This window comes from Harpia harpyja, chromosome Z (genome assembly GCF_026419915.1).
Source record: "Harpia harpyja isolate bHarHar1 chromosome Z, bHarHar1 primary haplotype, whole genome shotgun sequence".
Classification (NCBI taxonomy): domain Eukaryota; kingdom Metazoa; phylum Chordata; class Aves; order Accipitriformes; family Accipitridae; genus Harpia; species Harpia harpyja.
The window spans coordinates 70,023,621-70,043,705 of NC_068969.1; the positions used below are offsets into that span (position 1 = coordinate 70,023,621).

Here is a 20,085-nt window from a genome sequence, read left to right on the forward strand (position 1 = left end):
TACTCTTACTGAAAAACAGGCCCCTTGTTTCTAGTCCAAACCTGTGAATTAAAGTTCTAGTCTTTTGCTTTATGTTTGTCTGCTGCAGTAAAAAATCCTGTTTCTAGACTGTGATTTTTCATTGATAAGCATTGACAAGCAAATGGACTTGTACTGTTCAATGAACTTAAAAATGCATGTTTTCTATTTATGCTATTGGTTTTCTTCTGAATGTTCCCCAGTTTATCTGCATCTTTCTTATCTGTGAACAGCAGAAATCTTTCAAGTAAGATTAGCAGCAATGCTAAATAAGTACTAATACAACTTCTCTATTCAAGTACCTTCTGTTTATATATCTAACAATTCTGACACTAGAATTTGCACTGGGAACTTTTGTTTAGTTAATTATGTTTACACCCCTAGTTTTTCTTAAATTTACAACTCTCACAGTGGACATCTAGATTCTATAAACACAGCAGTTGTGATTTCCATTCCTATGATTTTCAGTGGATCATATTAGACTACAATAGAACTCTAGAAATAGAATTTGAAGCAATGCCAAATCTGATGTCTTATAGGAGTTTATTGCATCAATACCAATACCTAATCAACCAAATGTATAATTTCACTAAAAGAAAGTTTGGTAGAGTATTTTCAGATAGTCTGATTTCTCTAAGCCCACTTTGATTGCCACTATTTTATCATATTTCAATATCTTTGTAATAAAAAAAAAATCAGATCTTCCATTATTCTGTTTCAGATCAATGTCAAGTTTTCCTGGAGTTTTTTAAAACTTTCTCTTTGTTCCAGGACTTGCTTAAAAGCAGCAGTAACACCTAGAGACCAACTCGAGAAGGTTTCGTTTTGGATAGTAATATAACTGCAGGAGCTTGTGACTGGAATAAATAACACATCTAGTATTTACAAATTCTCTTCTTTCAAAACAGTGAATGCTAAAAAAGAAAGAAAATGTCAAAAGCAGTGTTCTTTTATATGGAAGTCTTGAGGAGCACATCCTTTGTTGCTTTGCTTTTTAAATATGACTGTCACTACTGTGCAAAACTGGACATAGGTTATCTATAATAAAAAAGCAAGATGTAAGTGTAATTTCCTCTACCTGCACTCATAAGTTTAGGACTATTTAAATTCTCTAATCTGAGTCTAATTTGAGTCTAAATTCTCAAAGTCTCAAGTCTTTTTAGATTAAAAAGTATTGATTTATTAAACAAAAAATATATGTAAATCTAGATTGCTGAAACTCTACAGTTTATACACTTACATAATTGTATATAAACAGATTATTAAATAGCAAGCAACATAACTTTTTATCGAGCAAACTCATTCTTATACAACTTTGAAAATTCCAATAAATGTCCACAAAATCCTGTAATCTGAAACCATTAGTAGAAAACCTTTATGATCATTTTGCTGATAGTATTTGTTCATGCTGCTTAGTCCTTAAAATCTTATTTAATACACTGCTATATTGTAAGACTGCTTAGCACAGAAGTTTCAGTCACATTGGTACTTGAATTTGCGAACAGGTAAAAGCTTATAATATGCTTGAGTAAAGCAGCAGAATTGCTACAGTTTCTGTATATAAAGTTGTTGAAACATATCTAAACTGAAAATCCCGAGAGCAATTTCTTTGAAGACAGAAAGTAAATGCAAACAACTATGTATGTGTTCATGCTTTAAATATTGTAAAGAACTAAATGTGTTATTTGGTCTTAAGAATACAATGGGTCACATTCATTTTCTAAATTAATCCTTCCCCTCTTATAAAATCAATTCTCTTTTTAAGATGATGATTTATGTTCCACTGTTTCAATTACAACGTACAATGTCTTCATCCTAAGGGCACCTTTGCCTGTGTACACTTTATTACAGTGACTATTTACTTTCACCAGGTCTATATGTAAATTAGTGGCTGTTGTTGTGGACTTGAAAATAAATACGTTGATTTAAAAGGTGAAACAGCATCTTATGAAGGCTCTACTGTTTTTTGTTTTATGTGTAGTTACTGGGAGCTACTACAGTAACAAATAAAAAAATTGTGACAATTGAAGTGCTTCTGGCCATCTATGGTTTCCAGTGTTTTCTATTCAGGTGGATAAAAATAGAGTTATTCTGATATTCGTTAGTGCTGTAGAGATTTTTGATCTTCAGAGCTGAAGACTGAGTAATACTTTTGTAGTGTAGGAAGGAGTAGAATCTGTGAAAAGAGAAAAATGAAATACATCTCAGACTTCAGTATTGTAATCCAGCACAAATAAATGGGGCCCTTAGCTAGAAACAGCTAGATTTGGTTTTATTTCAAAGGTACTCTACAAATGATCTCTGTGCTATCTTTCAGAAATTCTGCTGGCTCGTATTACACAGAAGCTATTCCTTCTCCACTGTGCTTTTCAAAAGCAGGTGTTGGCATAATCTATAGCACAAGAGTTCAGAAGCAGGAAATCCAGGAGTGATTCATGATCCAACCTCATCATAAAAAGCATGGAAATAAGTTTTGTCTAGGAAGGCAGAAAAGTGTATCCCTGAGCTGCTTTGCCCCAAAGGAGTACAAAGCTGGCCTATGCTTGAAAGGGCCAAATGCAGGTTTCAGGCAGCCTGGCAGCCATTATCTTAGACTCCACATTTCACAAGTGTGTAAATACAACTTCGTCACTACATATTTCATGGGTATTGCTAAAGCTAAATTATGACCTCAGTTTTTCCTCCATTCCTTCTCCTTGTTTTAAACACTGTTGCTACTTTTATCAGAATCTGGCACTTTTACAGCAGACTTCACTTTAAAATTAGACGGCTTGCATACTCAAGTGTGTAGCTTACGGACATTAAGGAGCAAAAGTCCAGTATCAGAACATGAAAAGTATTCTGCAGCCACATCCTGTGGCCTTACTTTACACTTCTCTTTTACCAGGTCTTGTAGGATCACTATACAGACTACTTATATGACATGCAAGAAATGAAAAGGTACTGTAAGATTAATTCCACAAAAATTCATTTCTACACACAATCTCTCATAGAGATTTAAACAGAACCTATAGGGTATTTTGGCTCACAGGAAATTTTCCCTTTGTTTCCTAACACATTTTACTAAACAAGACTCAAGGGATTGACAGTTACTTAATTATGGTAAATATAAGACAGAATAGCAAAACGAAGTAGTATGTAAACTTTCGCGTGCTGTGCAATAAAGAAAAAAACAGTGATTTTACTACAATAATTTTACAGTGGTTAAACAATTAGTACATTCATACAGATACACTGTTAAAGAATGTTCTATCAATGCAAAGAGCATTTCATATACACACTGCGTTTCTTTTTGAGGAGGAGAGGCACTTCTGAAGGAATTCAAAATCACTAATGCTAATCCCAAGACAGGTAAGTAAACCTGGAGAATGAGGCTAATCATTGCATACATTATCATTGAATTGTATACATTTGCTCAATATCAAGTGTTTTAGTTAGGGCTCAAACTTTTAACAAAACACATTCGACATTTTCACTTTTAGTCTTATTTAACACCATAACAGACAATTACAGTTTAAGGGTATATTGCTTGTACTCGTAAAAATTAATGTTCCCAATGTATGTCTGCATCTATATCCAAGATAGCAGGAAGTGTACTGTAACACATACCCCTTTCCTTTAGGTCTTCAATGTATGCCTTCATAAACTCTTTCTCAATTTGCTCCCGTTCACGTTCACTTTCTATAATTTCTTCTGTGTCTTCACATACAATAGTTTCAACTGGGCTGTCCCTGAGGCTTACAAATCTAGAGAGAGATTAACACAAGAATATATGCAACAGGCTTCTGAACATCACTGGCCAACATGAACAACATTTTAGAAGTTGCTACTACAGCCAGAAGGGCAAACAACATTTGCTCAATTTTTGCATTATGGTATTGTTAGGATCCATTTATTATTAGAAATAAAGATTTCAGATGGCACCTTCTCTATACTCTACTTTCTATATAAAAGTGACTAGATTTATCTCTTTCTTTTTGCCTACTTACATAAATCATTCTTTGCAATAACAGATATATTTCTTTATTATGGAACTTCTGACAGACTACACTGTAATTTCACATCTGTTAATGAGAGGTATGAACTTCATCCTAACAACATTGCTTAGCAATCTGGAATTTTTCCAGTATCACTTAGCCGACAGGTATCTCCATTTTTTGGTTGTTGTACTTCTCTTTCCAATGCATGACTGGACATGCATTATGTTGTATTTGCAAATTTCCTAAAGCTACACATTGCAGGTGAAAAACTAGATGGTTACATAAACAACTTAGAAAATGTGCAAATATAGTTCACAGCATTCTGAAAATCTCTGACGATATTACCACTCCAAGAAGGAAAAAAATCAATAAAATTGTTACTTTCAAAAGAACAAATGTTCCAACAAATCATATGGGTTTTTAAAATCTCATAAATTGCTGTGAGTCTGTGGTCAGTTGACCTTGGCTGGCCAGGTGCCCACTGAGGAGCTCTCTCACTCCCCCTCCTCAGCAGGACAGGAAGAGAATATAAAATGAAAAGCTCACAGGCTGAGATAAAGATGGCTTCATGAAGAAAAGCAAAAGCAAAGCAAAGCAAAAAAAAATTATTCTCTACTTCTAATCAACAGGCAATGTCCAGCCACTTCCTGGGAAGCAGGAACTCAGTACTTGTAGCGTTTGCTTTGAAAGACAAACACCTTAATAACAAATGGCCCACCTCCTTTCTCCTTTCTCTTAGCTTTTTTGCTGAGCATGACGTCATACAGTATGGAATACCCCTTTGGTCAGTTTGAGTCAGGTGTCCCAGCTATGTCCCCTACCAACCTCTTGTTCATCCTCAGCCTACCAGCCTTTGTGGGGGAGGGTTGGAGAGACAGCCTTGATGCTGTGGGAGCATTGCTCAACAGTATTCAAAAACCTTGGTGTGTTATCAACACCATGCTAGCTACAAATACAAAGCCTGGCACTGTAAGGGCTGCTACAGGGAAAGTTAAATCCATCCCAGCCAGACCCAGTATAGAGTCTCGAATGGTTTCATAATCAAAAACCTGAACATTGCCTGCAGAAGTGCAAGGTCATTGTAATTGCAGACTGAAAGGCCTTTTAGTCTTATCCTCCATGCAGCAACAAGGTACTGTTTCACAGCAAAGAATATATGAACTACTAACCTCATGTGACACTATTTAGCCTTTTAACTAGCTGTGTCTCCCACTCCCAACAGCATACTTTTGACAGCACTGAGCTTATCGACAGCTAATTGCCAGACTACTGGTCCCACTCTGGGGCATGGCTTTGCAACTCCAGAGTTAGAGCTACTATGACCAAGTCTACACAGGAACAGCAGTTTAGGCATACAGACACACAGTGTAGGGAACTGGCAGATGAAAACCAGAAAGCTTCGACCCCTCTGCAATTTCGAATCTTGCTAGTGCATCCTTAAGGATTCTGATATAAATTGGCTCAGAATTTGACCACCAGGTATGGTAGAAACTGATGCTTGTAAAAGTGTTTCTTCTGGGTGCATCTACCGTATCTTCTTAAGAACATATTCCTTTCTCTCTCACTTTTACTTACTTTAATCCTGTGGTTGACTCACAGACAGCTGTAGGTATCTCAACCAGGTCATCGCCACTCACAACTAGCAAACTGAGGTTTGGCATGTTGACCAGAGCTCGTGGAAGGTAAGTCAACTTGTTTTTCTGTAGAAGAAGTGTCTGCAGTTGATCTAACCTGTAAAATTGTAAAAGATAAAGATAATGTAAAATATTTATTTCAGACAGGAACATCTATCCAAATAGCAATACATACTTAATCTTGTATAAAAAAAGAACAATTACATCCACCACCTTTGGCTTCTCAAAAATTACTCATACCACACTTTACAAATTGTCATCAACTTTAATGGAAATTTCCAATTATGGTTCAACATTATAGAAATTACTAGCATAACTCTGACATGTACTCAGAAGCATGGCCAAGATAAAAGGTTACAAAAATTACTGTGCTTTCATACAGAAGATGTTGACAGATTATGATATAAAGCCTCAACATGTGTATCCCAGAACGAATGAAAAATGTGGGTCACCAGCTTACACCTTTGCCCATATGCTGGTTTCTATGAACCAGATACATCCGTGCTGGGCAGTATATTCCCATCTATTGTATTTCACTAGTAATTAGTACTGTGGGGAGCAAGAGAAAGACCAGCTCCTGGTCATATGGCCTTTGCAAGTTGTCCCAGTGAAATCAATTTAATGACAATGTTTTGTGGAGGAAGGCATTGGGCTGCTTTTGCTTTATTTCCCCTGGCTTTTCCTAATTCAATAGTAATTTGTGGCTGTGCATTTATTCCTTGGAGTAGATAGAAGACAAAAAGCATAGCAAACTGATGAAACAGGTTTACCTCATTTGACCAGAAGGGTCCATTCCTAAAACACTGTTGCAGGCTATTGTTTATCAGGCCCATATGGTTTGTTTGAATTTAGGGAAAGATATTAAGTAAGGCTTCAGTTTACTGCCAACTCATCTTTTTTAATCACAGACTTCATGGTAGTTCACTGAGGTTCTTCGACACTGCAGGCACTGAAATCATGAGTCTGAATAAGAGTACCAGTTTACGGGGGAGGGGGGACATATCCTGACATTTTCTAGCCTTCAGAACGCACATGAGCCCAAGAGATCTCAAAATTCAAAACTCAAAGACAAACAAAGAAAATCTCATTTTGTGGTATCTGCTTATGATGCTTTAGTGTTGAGGCTGGCAACTCAATATGAAATGGAGAAGATGAAATATAGAAAAGGAATATTTTGGAGATAGAGAAATATATATAGGTTACAGGGAAAAAATGACCCTTAAGTTGAGTGTGTATCCTTCCATAAAATAAAAATATCTTCTTAGAAGCTCTTTGAAGTTAATCAAATTTCTGCTCAGGTCCCCTGGAAAAAAATGGCAGGTTTATACTATTGTGGCTAGAGAATGTGAATTACTTACATAAATTAAGACTTCAGCCCTGCTGTCAGAGAAATCTGTGATTACACAATGTCCCAGAAAAGTCTTTTTGCCCAGCAACAAAGGTCTTGTGAAAGTTAAAGTAGAATGAGTTTTCTGTGAAGTCTCTTCTGACTCAGGGATCTCTATTCCCAGATCAATAAATAATCCACATTTTTTCAAATAAAATTCAATTAATATGTGTTTTGGTTTACTTATGGCTATGTAAAGTTTTCTAAACCAAGTTACAACAGGATTCCAGAATGAATAAATAGGCCTAGGGATAATAAAAGTGCCTTCTCAAGCTAGTAAGTCCCATTAAAGGGATCAGTCCCATTAAAACGAGTTCTAGTGGATCTCTAAAATGAGAGAGTAAGTATATGTGTGCACATGCATATATACTTTGGAGTAGGAGGGGAGGATTGTCAGTGGTTTTTTTTAATCTTACCAATATTTATCTGCTTTACTGACAAAGTTTTTCAGGTTCTTTCAGTAACTTAAATATGCTTTAGTTCATGTTTCCCTCCACCCCTTCTACCCTCCAGGTTGATACTGCTGACAACTCCATATGGTGAGTCGTCTTTGCTGGAACTGGGGCAGAGTATGCCCCATGAACTTCCCAAAGAACAATGCCTGGATATAATGACAAATCATCATGAATACAGCAGAAAATGTAATTAGTTAATGGAACAGTAGAGGCACTGACTGTGCAATCTGCCATCAATGAGCTAAAAAATGTAGTTTCTGTTCTCTGACCTAGTCCATCAATAATGACAGTAAAGCTTACATGCAAAACTATCTGATGCATATCCAAATGTAATTTTTTTATGTGATTTTTCATTAATGGTGTCCCTTGAAACCTTGTTACTTTCTACATTTTCTTTAGAGTTCACAAGCCTGTCAATGAATTAAAACATAAACTACCTGTCTATGTCTTCTGGGAGATCTTTCAGGTTGTTGCTGCTAATATCCAGCCACTGTAAATTAGACATCCGGAGTACACAGATTGGAATAGAATGGAACTTGTTTGCTGACACATCCACAACTGTGACTTGTTTCAGGTTACTTAGCTAGAAAGAAGTGTGCTTTATTTTAGTTACGTTTTGCAGATACAAGAAGACATTTCATTCATCAAACATTCTTATTCCTCTCAAAACACTTAGAAAAATAAGAATTGAATGATATTTTTACTCAATTTTTTGCCAGCCTTATCACTTAGTCACATTTTATAGGAAAAAGGATTTCAGAAATAACTACGTCCCAAAGTGTTCATCACCTTTCTAACACTGTCATGGTATTGAATGAAATTTTTGTCTAATAAAACCTATAGTTTCAGATGCCACCAAGGCTGCAACCAGACAATGACTTAGTTCCTTCCTAAGTTACATATGAACTAAGGTCTGAAGTGACAAAACACAGTTTTGATAATTTATAGATGCCAGGTTACCATCCTCAGAATCAGAGATTTTATAACTCCCATCAAAAATAGATTTCCTTTGCTATAACTCTGTTATGCACTGAAAGTGTATTGCTACAAGACCCTTAGAAAATGAAATTGCCAATTTAAACCAACAGAAACTTTGGTCCAATATTTTTCAAAGATCTTTAAAAATACATCTTTCATACTGCAAACTAAATATATAAGGTGCACTAGAGCTTTTTATTTGAATACTTTTCAAAGGAATTACATTTTTAAGTAATAAACCGTTAGCGCAATGAAGGTTAACTACAAATGTAAAATATACCTGTTAAAGAAATAAATGTGTTAAATAAAGCTCTCTGTGTACTGAATCAATTATTCACACTACGAGTGTTCATAAAACCATGCAGCTAGCTAAAGTGAATGTCAAAGGGGTATAAATGTTAAGCAAAAAAAGTACTTTAGTATTGAAACTATGTCTCTGAGCTTCTAGTCATATGTCACCATCATAATCTACGTCTGTAGATCCTGATACAGAAGAGAAAGTAGCAAAAAAATTTCATTGGTCTTTGCCCGAACGTTTCTTAGAATGTAGAAAATAATTAGGAACCAAAAACCCCAAACCAAACATATTTTCCACTTCCAAAGTGAGCAAAATGCAAGCAACAGCATCAATTATGAAAAAATCAGAAAGTAATAAAATACATTCTGAGAAGGATTTTTTAATTATCATTTATTAAGAATCAAGTTATGTTTTGTTATATTTTATGGCCAAACTTCTTCTTGCTGCAGTACTGCAGACTTTCATCTTAATTTGACTCTTGCCATTTAAAATGTTCACATTCACAACTTGGTGCTGCGTCAGAGCTAGTTTGGTTTGGGAATTTTTTGGTGGTGTTTTTTTTTGTTTGTGGGTGTGGGGTTTTTGTTTGGTCGGGTTTTTGTTTTGTTTTTTCTAGATATAACATCATATTGTTGCCAGACCTTAAAAATTTGGGGCAATGTTTTCAGGCAGTTTTACTGAAGTTATCTTATTACAAATGACTACACAATTAAGTTTACCTTTCTAAAACATAATAGAGGTTCAGAGTTTCTCAAGTCAAAGATATAATTTCTAAATCTGCATTAAAACAGCCTTGGTGAGGCATTACCATGGAAATGTCTCACTCCTGATTCAGAACAGGCAAGCACACATTGTATTCTGACACATCTCACTTCCAAACCATTTTGTCATTTTGAGGACTGACTACTAGCAATGAACACTCACTCCTATACTGTAAATTTTCCAGATACTGAATCTTTTTTCCAACAAAACAGAACCTTCCTTTGAACAAGGAAAGCAGAGTGACTTCTAGATCGTAGCAATGAGAGAATAGAGAAAATAATTGGCACCATCTTTACACTGCATTTACTTTGTGGTTTCAAATTATTGTCACAATTCCGAATCCCAAGAAAATATTTCAAGTTTCTATTTACTCAGAACAATTTGCTAAAACTGCTGATACATTTCTTTCAACAAACTCTGCCAAAAGAGTTCTCAAACTGTGCCCAAAGAAGAAAAGCCACAGTCTCTAATCACCAAGCAGCAGATTATTTTAAAATAAAGACATCACTGTTCACCCAAGTTCCTAAACACTTTGCTTTCACATGCAGTCACCTGTCATGCTGAAACAACTTGGTAATGTTAACACTAAGTGGTAAAATGGTATTTCTTTAACAGTAGTAACTAGTTTTATAGGTTTTCCTGAAAGTGTTTTATTGTGTTAAATATTAAAAGTAACAATAATATAGCGGTATGTTTTTTAATAAACAGAGATGTTTCTGCCTTTTTTTAAGTAGTATTGAAAATAGATTGTTTTAATACTTGATTAGATGAGAATCTACATTTTTCAGAAGTTTGTACTCCCATAAAAATGTACCAACAAAATATAAGGCTATGGACTCTCTTGATATAAAGTTTGGTTCAGCATGCCACAGAATATATGGAGCCATGATTATATTGTGTAAGCTGCAAGCCCTCAGTACTTGTTCTTTTAAGGTAATATTTAACAAAACCTGTCCATTTTCTATAGTATATTGAAGCCTAATGGAGTTTTTATTTAATCTGTCTCTGATATGTTACCAACAAACATCTATGATAAACGATGCATTGGAATTTATGGCACCTATGTGTTATATTTTCTAAAGAAAACCCTGTGTATTTTATTTCTTCTGGAAGGACTGATGGATTTTTGCACCTTTTAGAACATTTCATTTTCAAACAAGCATGGTTCCCTTATCATTTTTACATAATAATTTATTTTTGCATGATGTTGATTTTTGCTATTTTCCTCTGTTATGTGACTTTGTATCAATCAATATATAGGCTTTATGCAAGTTCCATTTTAAAAAATAGTTATATTTGATAGTCTAGCTACCTGGACCCACTTATTGTGGTCCTTATGTTCAATCACTGTTGTCATTTTTATTTGACAAACTGCCCCATTTTGCTTATCTTAATAATTTTGTTCATAGAAATAATCCAGATAACATTGTAGAACTCCACTGCTTCTCTTTCCCTCTGACAGGTGAACCTTCAGTTGAATGAAAAGGGCATCATGTCCTGGGCCGAACAAGTTATTTGATTAATGGGTGTGTTTTTATTTCCGGTCTGCTTTTTGCCATGAAAGGGATTTACTGATAAAGTTGCATGCAAGTTTACCATGAGTTGCCTACTACTTAGCGCCAGCAAATGAAAAGGTGTAAAGTCATGTCAACCCTTACCACAAAAATACTGTATTTTTCAATTACATGTAAACATTCTGAGACAGAAACAACATCCCATCAAATTCAATGTATGACAAGACATACAAAGGATTAACCCAGAAATGTCTATCAATCCACTACAAACGTGCTTTTGCCCAGAAATTTTAGACTCAGTGAATTCAAAAAAATTTGTACCACTTCAGTAGGATCAGGTTATCACATATGTTGTCTCCTAAAACACACAGATTGGCACTCAGCATCTCATTAGCTTGCTGAAAGCAGTACGGTGTACATGACAAAGGAGCACCCTAGGTGCAAACTGCACAGTTGCCCACTTAGCTCTCAGGCATTCAGACTAAAACCCCAGCTTTTCTTTCACAGAACTGCAAGTGTAACCTCTTCTATAATCTCATTGACACTCCTGGAGAGACATACCAATTAAAGAAACAGGGTAGAAGCATCTTTAGAGGCGGAAGATATCTTTCATGAAGACACACTTGTATATTTATAACCCAGTCCACCATCGGACTTCCAAACTGGACTCTTAAACTTGAGGAGGCAAAGGTTTTTAACAGTCAACCCCACACTTAGTAACAGGGTACTCATTCACATATTTTGTGACAAAACCCTCTGAAGCCTAAAAATGCCTGACTTCAAACAGAACTTCATTTGGTGGTAACATGATAAGCTAAATCCAAGAAATGTATGTGGAAGCATATCTTCACCCAAATGGCATTATTCAGATTTTGCAATGCTAAAATCCTAAATGTTTTGCAGAGTTAATCCACAAACAGATGCTGTTATTCTGATGCCAGACTGTTTACTTTGAAGTTTAACATTATCCCCTTTCGTCTTTGGAACATTGCCATCATTCAAACACCTAATGTTTAAAGTCTAATAGAGTAATTATAGCTATGATGATCTAAGCATAAAAAGTTCGTAGAAAGGGACTTTGCTTTTTATTAGAGCATTTTTTTGTATACACAAACCTTTCATCAGGTCTGCAAAGAATGAGAAAGCTGGCTGCATATGCAATATTCACAAAAATATCAGGTATTGATCATTCACAGGTGACTGAAGAACCACATAGCAATAAGAGCAGGACTATCTTCATACAGTTAAGATCCCTAAGAATGTGGATCATGTGTTTAAATTTAAGTATAGGAATTGTTCCAAGCCAATAGATGAGTCACATGCATGAAATTAAGTATCCGATTAATGATTTTCTGGGCTGAAGCCAAAACAAGTCTGCTGTCTCAAAAAATAAATTTATGTTCATTAGTTACATTAAATTTTCGTAATATTACTGCTGCAGCTACACACAGACTGCACATATTATTGCACCTTGCAATCATAAAGTCATCTCATCTTCAAATCTCCAAAACATTTAAATAAAGGACACATATCAGAAAAGAAAACTAGGCTCTACCAAAAGTCAATTACAGGTTTCTCGTCAACTTAAATGGATGCCGTAGCTCAGTTTGGGTGCATACGCTTCATGTTGTAATTAAAACCACTAGAAGAGGAAGACCAGCAATGTCAGCAGCATACGGGCCTTAACTGACCTCTCGAGAATGTTTGGATAGTAAGTGTCTTTTGAATATATCAAAAGACCTTTTTAAGATATATTCTGTTCCTTCACGAAGAGATTACCAGAAGTGCTCACTTTCAAAACGGAATAGCAAGACAAAAGCTGTTCTCATTTCTGCTCCAAGATGCAACAGCAGTTGAAGAGATACTATTCAAATGGTGCCATCTTATGATTTAAACATATACTACAATTCTGTTTTGCTATGACAATACCCTGTAGCCTGTGAAGTCACTCTTCTGAGTTTAAAAACTGAGTATGTTCATTTGAGCTCATTCTGTAACCCAGAGTAAACGACTATTTGCCAAAGTAGGGCAAGGGGAAAACAAAATAGAAGGAAATTTTATTCTGTAACAACTCAAAAAAGATATTATAAACAAAGATTACAACAAAAATAAATAATTATAACACACTGGTTGTTGGTTTTGCTTTACATTGATAAAATAGTAACCATTCACTTGAAAGGAAAAAATTATCACGGATATTTGAAGAGATAATACCAGTAGAAGAGAACCAGGTAGTGGCAAAATATTGACAGAAGCAAAATAAATACTAAGAAAGATTATGTGAGAAAAATATTCAAGTGAAACTAAGAATGTGGTCCTATGGCTCTAACCTATTACAGTGGCACCATTTTGATGATAGATGGTGAAATCATTTCACCTTATGCATATTGGTGCTGGGCAATGACAACAGTTTTCTACATCAGATTGAACAGATATAGCCCTATGAACTTGGAAACAAGTCTTTCATGGAATGTCAGCCAGAACTCACCTTGCTTATAAATGTAAGTGGAAGACAGAATATTAAGGGGAAAAAAACATTCTGACTTGAGGAGTGGTCAGAAGGTTTGTGATCTGTGAGCTGCCTCCTATGATACCAGGAATAAGGATCTCCATAGGTTTTTTTGCTTTACAAACAGAAATGGTAGAACTTCTTTTTACCTTGGCACAGAGTAACTTCACTAAAATCCACAAGATTCCTGCCTGCTGTGGTGCAGGGCACCAGAGCAGTTTGAAAAATACCACTAATTGGCTACCAAGCAGGAGAACCCTGCAACTTGGAACTGGATTTATCTGTTCCTGAAGCAGGAGTTTCATAAAGAAAATCGCCAAGTTCAGGAAAGTCACAATGGAGATAGTCTGTTTTGCACCCTGTGACATATCTGGTCTGGAATTAGACCTTATCTAGTTGAGCAAACTGTTGCAAAATGTCTATCATCAAAATTATTTTTCTTTTAATGCCACAGACTACATGTGCATGACACTGATAGTACACAAACCTGCAGTTGAGAACACTGTCAACAATTGAACACAACAGTTCACAGGTTTGTGGCTTGCCAGGATTATAGCAAATTTTCTCTCTCTCCTCTTCTTTCCTTTCTCATAGCACTGTTAGATACATGTGGGGTTTTTTTCTATACTTTCTTTCAGGTGGTGACAAACCTAACAGGAAATATTTTGAGTTCATCTCTTCCCAAAAGATTCTTTTCTTTCTATATTATAACAGTATTTCTAGAAGTCTTTATGTCTTGCTCTGATGCAAACACATAAAAATCAGAAATACAGCTAATATTAGTAAAAGATTCAGATGTGGGAAAGATCTTTTCCTGCACTGGACAAGAAAGCTGAGGAATGGCACATATGTTGCATGCACACTGGGCGGGAGTTTTGCACAAATAGACATTTGGCTACATTCTAAGAACATCTTGGTGCAATTAGGAGCATCAGGCTATGAATTCTTGCAGGGTTTAGTGCTTCATTGCTATTTTGCACTACTCCATCCAGGCTGCCTCTAAATAACTTGGGTGTGTCCAAGTAATTTAAGGTATTAAATTACTATTGTTCTTATTAAGTGTCTGCTTATAAAAATATAACTGAATACTTATTTATATACTTACTTATGAAAGCTTGTAAAGAAGCTGGGTTTTCAAGACACATTTTACAGGAAGAATTCACCTGCCATGCAACTTACAGAGACCTGGCGCAGGCACTGAACACATTGGAGCCCTCCAGTAATACCACCCAGCCATGTGACCTTTGTTACTGCCCCACAGATGAGAATATAGCAAGCCTACAAACCTCATGTGCTTTTTACTGGAAATTCCTTAAAGTTTTTTTTCTTTCTTCCCCCCTGCCCCGCCTTTATACACTAATGAAGCACTTGTTGAAATTGTCTTTTTAGAAAGCAACCAAAAAAAAATTGCTTGCATAGAAAATATCTGGCCAGGTCCTCAGTGTAGCCAAGAGGTTCCTATAATTCAGGCAAGCTTCTGGGTCTAAATTATGTCAGGAGCTCTTCCATCAACTCAGAATACCTTAGGAAGAGGTAGGCACAGATACAACTGAAGGCTTGTCCATAATGCTCCTTGGATTACTAAATTTTGGCCTGTGTGTCTTAAACAACGAGGAAAAGACATCTAATAAAATCAGTCATCTGGCCTGTCCCAGCATAGTTACTCAGAAGATAAATTATGTAGAATCAGGTTTCATGGCACAGAAACAGTATAAGGTCAGATACATTTTACACTTTTTCTTCTATGTATGTCCTATAACAAAATAAGCAGCTTCCAAACAATTTTTTTACTACCCAGTCCCCTTCAGACTGTGTCCAAGCAACTTATCTTTGCTTAGCTACACATTGCTGCTGGAGACATTTATTCCCCTAGTAATTTTTTAATAGTAAACAACAAAAAAACTTCTGCATGTTTGTGTATATCATGTGCAATGCCAGATAATATTTTCTGTGAACATGACATTTTACAAATATCTGTGTAATGCTTTGAGCATATAAAAACATGAATATAACAACGGAAACTGTGACTACTGAGCAAATACTTAGAAAGAGTAACATTTATTATTAACAGCATGCGTATAAAACTGTCAAGATTTTCACAACTGCAAGTAAAATCTAATATGGAGAAGTACAAGCTAATACAAGAACAGGGAACACATTTCTTAAACTTACTGAAACCTGGGAAAAGATGGAAAGATGAAAAAAGTAACTATATAACTCAGCGAAATTCTTGTGTTCAATATGCACTAGTGGTCAAAAAAGAAAGTAAACAGTCGGATATATACGTAATGTGATATACAATAATTAACCCCAAAATTACTTGCCACTAAATAAAACAATTGTGCACCTACATACAAAACATCATACTTCTAGTTAGTTTTTCTCAAAGAAAAATACAGTAGATGGGATTCAGAGATGAGGAACAGTCATTAACAGAACGGAAAAACTATTATTTTTGTTAAATTTTTGTTTTGTTGTAGTTCTGAAAGACCTAAATCAAGATTAGGAAAGACTGTAAAGATTAGAACAGTTGGGCAGGAAATGGTAAATTCATGGTGCATTCTTCCTTCACAATACAACAGCAATGTAACCAAAAAGCATTGCACTTCCCAATAAAATGAAATTTCTATACAATTAGGCTATAGGATTTGCAACAACAACATGTTTTTCAGTTTAAGAACTTTGCAGAATTCAGAAGATGACATTTACATAAATAATGAAAGCCTCTATTTCTATGTCACAGTTCAAACAAGCACAGTTCAGATTTTTTTAACCTCAGACTATGGCACAAACACCTCACTGACGTTCTTGTAGAATAATACTGAACACTCCATATTCAGCTAGCTTATCAAGATTTCAAAGGTGAAAACTGCTAAAAGTTGAATTCTTTGGAAAGCAGATCTGCAATTTAGCAGTGTATTACAATACTAGCATCATTATTACCAGAGCACGTAGAACTGCAAATAAAGCTCTGTGTTGCTGTGCTGTAAAAACACAGGTTGAGAGATCTCTACTGTACAGGTTTAATCATTAATAGCCATGACAAGCAAATGGGAGAAAGCAAACAGAAGCACAGTGGCAAGTCACTTACCAAGGTCAAAAAATATGTCAGAGAAAGTATAATACAGTTTTCCTGATTTCTAGTCTTGAGATACTAAGGACCACTCCAGGTATGCATTATGAAAAGTCTCATACATGTATCAAGATTTTATTTGATTATGGTAATGAAATTAGTGGGGATTTAAGATGCTTTATATTTTTTATAACCTACTCATTTCTTCCCTTTTTTTAAAAAATGTACTCCAGCATTCTACAATTCTGAAGCATCCCATTAGGTCCTCAAGTCTAACCATCTTTTTATTGCCTCTAGCCAGCATTTCAAAGAGCATTTTGTATTAGTAACCTGAAGACTTGGAGCCAGCTTCTGAGAATGAAAAATATTTCAAGTATATTAAAAGCAGTTTGGGGTAGCCTGGCTTCTTTTTAACCATCTCCCTGACCCGCAAGGAATGTATTCAAAGAGAAGCAAAAAAACAAAACCAAAAACAACCAAACAAAAAAACACCCCCCAAAAAAACCAACAGCAAACAAAAGAAAACAAAAGAAAACCCAAACAACAACAAAAAAACCCACCAGCAGCAAAAGCAGAAGAGTAGAACAGTGAATCATGAAATGGTGATGCCCATGTGTGACCCTGACACATGTGTCTTCTAATTCATTGCAGCCCCTCTGTCACCACCATCACACAGGTCAGACATAACTTTTAACTGACCGGCTCTGTATTTCAAGATGCGACAAAATAGCAGCCTCAGGACAGCTTGGCAGCCAGCATATGCCGCCTGACAGGGTTGAAACTAGGAGTCATAGCCCTCAGCAGCAGTCTAGTGTTGCATACTCTCCCCAATCATATAGCCATATAATCATGTATCATATAACCAGACACAGTCAGGGGAAGTTCTGTCACATAGTCATATACATTCTTCACACAAACTCTACATACAGGCGAGCATTGGCCACATATACCCAGCATCCACACTGCCCATGTAAACTGATGCATGGAGTCTCAAGTTTTGGGTCAAGGAGTTTGGCAGACCAGCATTCACAGTGTCACCTCAGATTAGTCCAGAGCGCAATTGACTGATGTGGCTAGAGTAAAACGCAGGTGATGGGGAAGCAAATAAAACATTTGTCAATTAAAAATAAATAGGAAGAAAAAAATTACCAGGATCAGTTTTGCAAAGTAAAAGATAAGGGAAGTCTAGGAAATCTTATTTCTGCAAAGCTGTGTTTACACCATAAAGCGTGAAGTTACTTTAACCTTACCATAACCTTTGTAACTTGTGTTTTTATTGTTTAAAGTTACCCATCTCCTTCTAAACTCCATCAGTAGTAGCCAGCTCTATGAGAAGCCACAACAGTGAATTAGGTGGATAGACTAAACAGCAGGTGAAAACAGCTCTTTTTTTACATTTGTTCTGAGCTTTCCAGCCATAAATTTCTTAACCTGAAACTCATTGTGCTTTGCACTGCAGTTCAGAAGCATGACAGAGGCCCAGGTTTGTGAGCTGGCATCTCTTCAATACGGAAAAGGGGAAACACTGGGCCATATTCTCCATTGAATTCTCTTGCGTCTTCAGCATCACTTTCACTTACATCAGGTATAATTCTATACTCTTTTGCACAGCACTAGTAGAGCAGAGGTCTTACCTGACTAAGCTCTATATGAGACAAAAAAATAGGATGATATCTACTTTCAAGTGATAGGGCTGGCTCTTGTCTTTATGCCTTTCCCACTGATCAATGATGATGAATAAAAATCACAGTCAGCCTTACCAAGTGTTGTTTACAGCTGTGAAGAGTTGATCAATCATGTAACTACCTATAATTAGTTAACAACTGATAGGAATGTATTCAGTAATAAATTAAATGCATTAACTTCCATTAGACTCTCCAACTTTATTCTTCTTACAGAGTAAATGTTACCTCTCATTAGCTGCACTTTATGGAATAACAAATAACATGCTTTTCTTTCCCTTCACCTACAACTCCCTTCAAACTCTCATCAATCCACGTATGTGGGCATCAAAGACGTTTTTCTTTAAGTTAAAATATGCAAATGTGATAGTGCTATGTATTTGTTCTTGTCTCTGCTTCTATTCAGTAGTTATACAAAATCTGCCTCAGATTATCTTGTTGATGAATGAAGGATATATATAACCAAGATTTTGAAAGCCTGTTTTGCTATTGGGCTCAATGAGATTTCGAACCGTTTTCACAGAAAGCAGAGCTGGAACGGTACCGAATACTCTTTCCTACCACTGAATTCTTTTACAATTAGATTCATGCTTTTTGTAACAACATAGCCATGTTGTAGTGTTCACATTATGCCCCTTTGCTCATTGTTAAGTCTTCCCTTATGCTGTAAAACTACTTCTCTGTCATTCCCCACTATAAAAAAATTTCAGACAGTGAAAAGTGGTGTTACTTTTATGGAACTCATGTGAAAGGTAAAGAAAAGGTCACTGGCACATAGCACAGAGGTAGGCGTGGCTCGGTTCTCCAATGAAGTGGGCTGTTATTATTAGCTGCTGACTTGCTCTGATAGTGGAGTAGTTTTGAAGTGATGCTATATTAATTAGTAGGCTTTGGAAGCACAGTGTCAAGAACAGGATCAACTGACACACTCTCCTGTACCTAACTGTGCAATCCTGTTTCCTAACATAGACCCATGCCCTTCTTTAGCCCCTGTCTATTAGAACATTTATAAGAGCTTCTGCAGCAGTAAGGCCTCCATGAATCTCCTCTGACATCTAACACCTTTGCACCTGCTCTTTTGTGTTTCACACCCCTCTTGCTAATGTTTGATGTTACATCTTATACTAGTTCCGTAAAACAGCTGTTGCTTTGCATGGATTGACAGCACTTCAGCCAACTGTATCACAAAGCAACTTGTCATGAACGTTAAGCAAATTCAAAGAGAATACAAACACTGAGCAAAGAAGGGCAAGATGAAATCCTGTCTAACAGAAATGTACCCAAGCCAAGCAATTAGAAAAACATTTCTGAGACTGCAAAATGTATGCAGAGAAATGCTGGTCCAATTAAAGTCGACTGGGCTTTTGCCAGTCATTTAAAATGAAGAATTTCACCATAGGTTGGCTTAATGCTGTTGGCTTCACAGTACAAAGTTAAGCCCTTTATTACACCACTCCTCTCTGCTTTGTGGTCCTAAAAAAACACACAAATTAAATTCATTTTTTAACAAATCCAGTACATGACTCCTTTGTAACTTTCTAGAAATTCTACAAATGTGAAGACTTTACAGGTTCTTTATAATCTATTGAATGAGAGAGGAAGGAGCTAAGCGTGAATTCTTCCAGTGCCTGCCTGGATAGTGAAACCCCTGGGAAATTAGTGTCCTGTACATCCCCCTGACTGTGTTTTACATTTTATAATTGTTACTCACATAAAAAAACAAATGGCAAGGGAAAGAAACAGGTCTGGAAGTTTACAGCTTTGAAGAATAATGTGCTGCTAAAACAACCTGTCA

The 20,085-nt window shown here is 36.0% G+C and overlaps 1 protein-coding gene across 1 annotated transcript in view; it reads right to left on the reverse strand.

Annotated features, from left to right (window-relative positions):
• Positions 1-544: 544 nt before the first annotated feature.
• Positions 545-20,085, reverse strand: part of LRRC2 (leucine rich repeat containing 2) — a 75,274-nt gene continuing 55,733 nt past the window's right edge. The window contains exons 6-9 of the mRNA XM_052778368.1: positions 7,912-8,057; positions 5,574-5,729; positions 3,628-3,764; positions 545-2,194 (exon numbers count right to left, since the gene is read on the reverse strand). Of these exons, the coding sequence (XP_052634328.1) occupies positions 2,145-2,194; positions 3,628-3,764; positions 5,574-5,729; positions 7,912-8,057 (489 nt within the window). The 3' untranslated portion in view covers positions 545-2,144. The remainder of the gene's footprint in view (positions 2,195-3,627; positions 3,765-5,573; positions 5,730-7,911; positions 8,058-20,085) is intronic.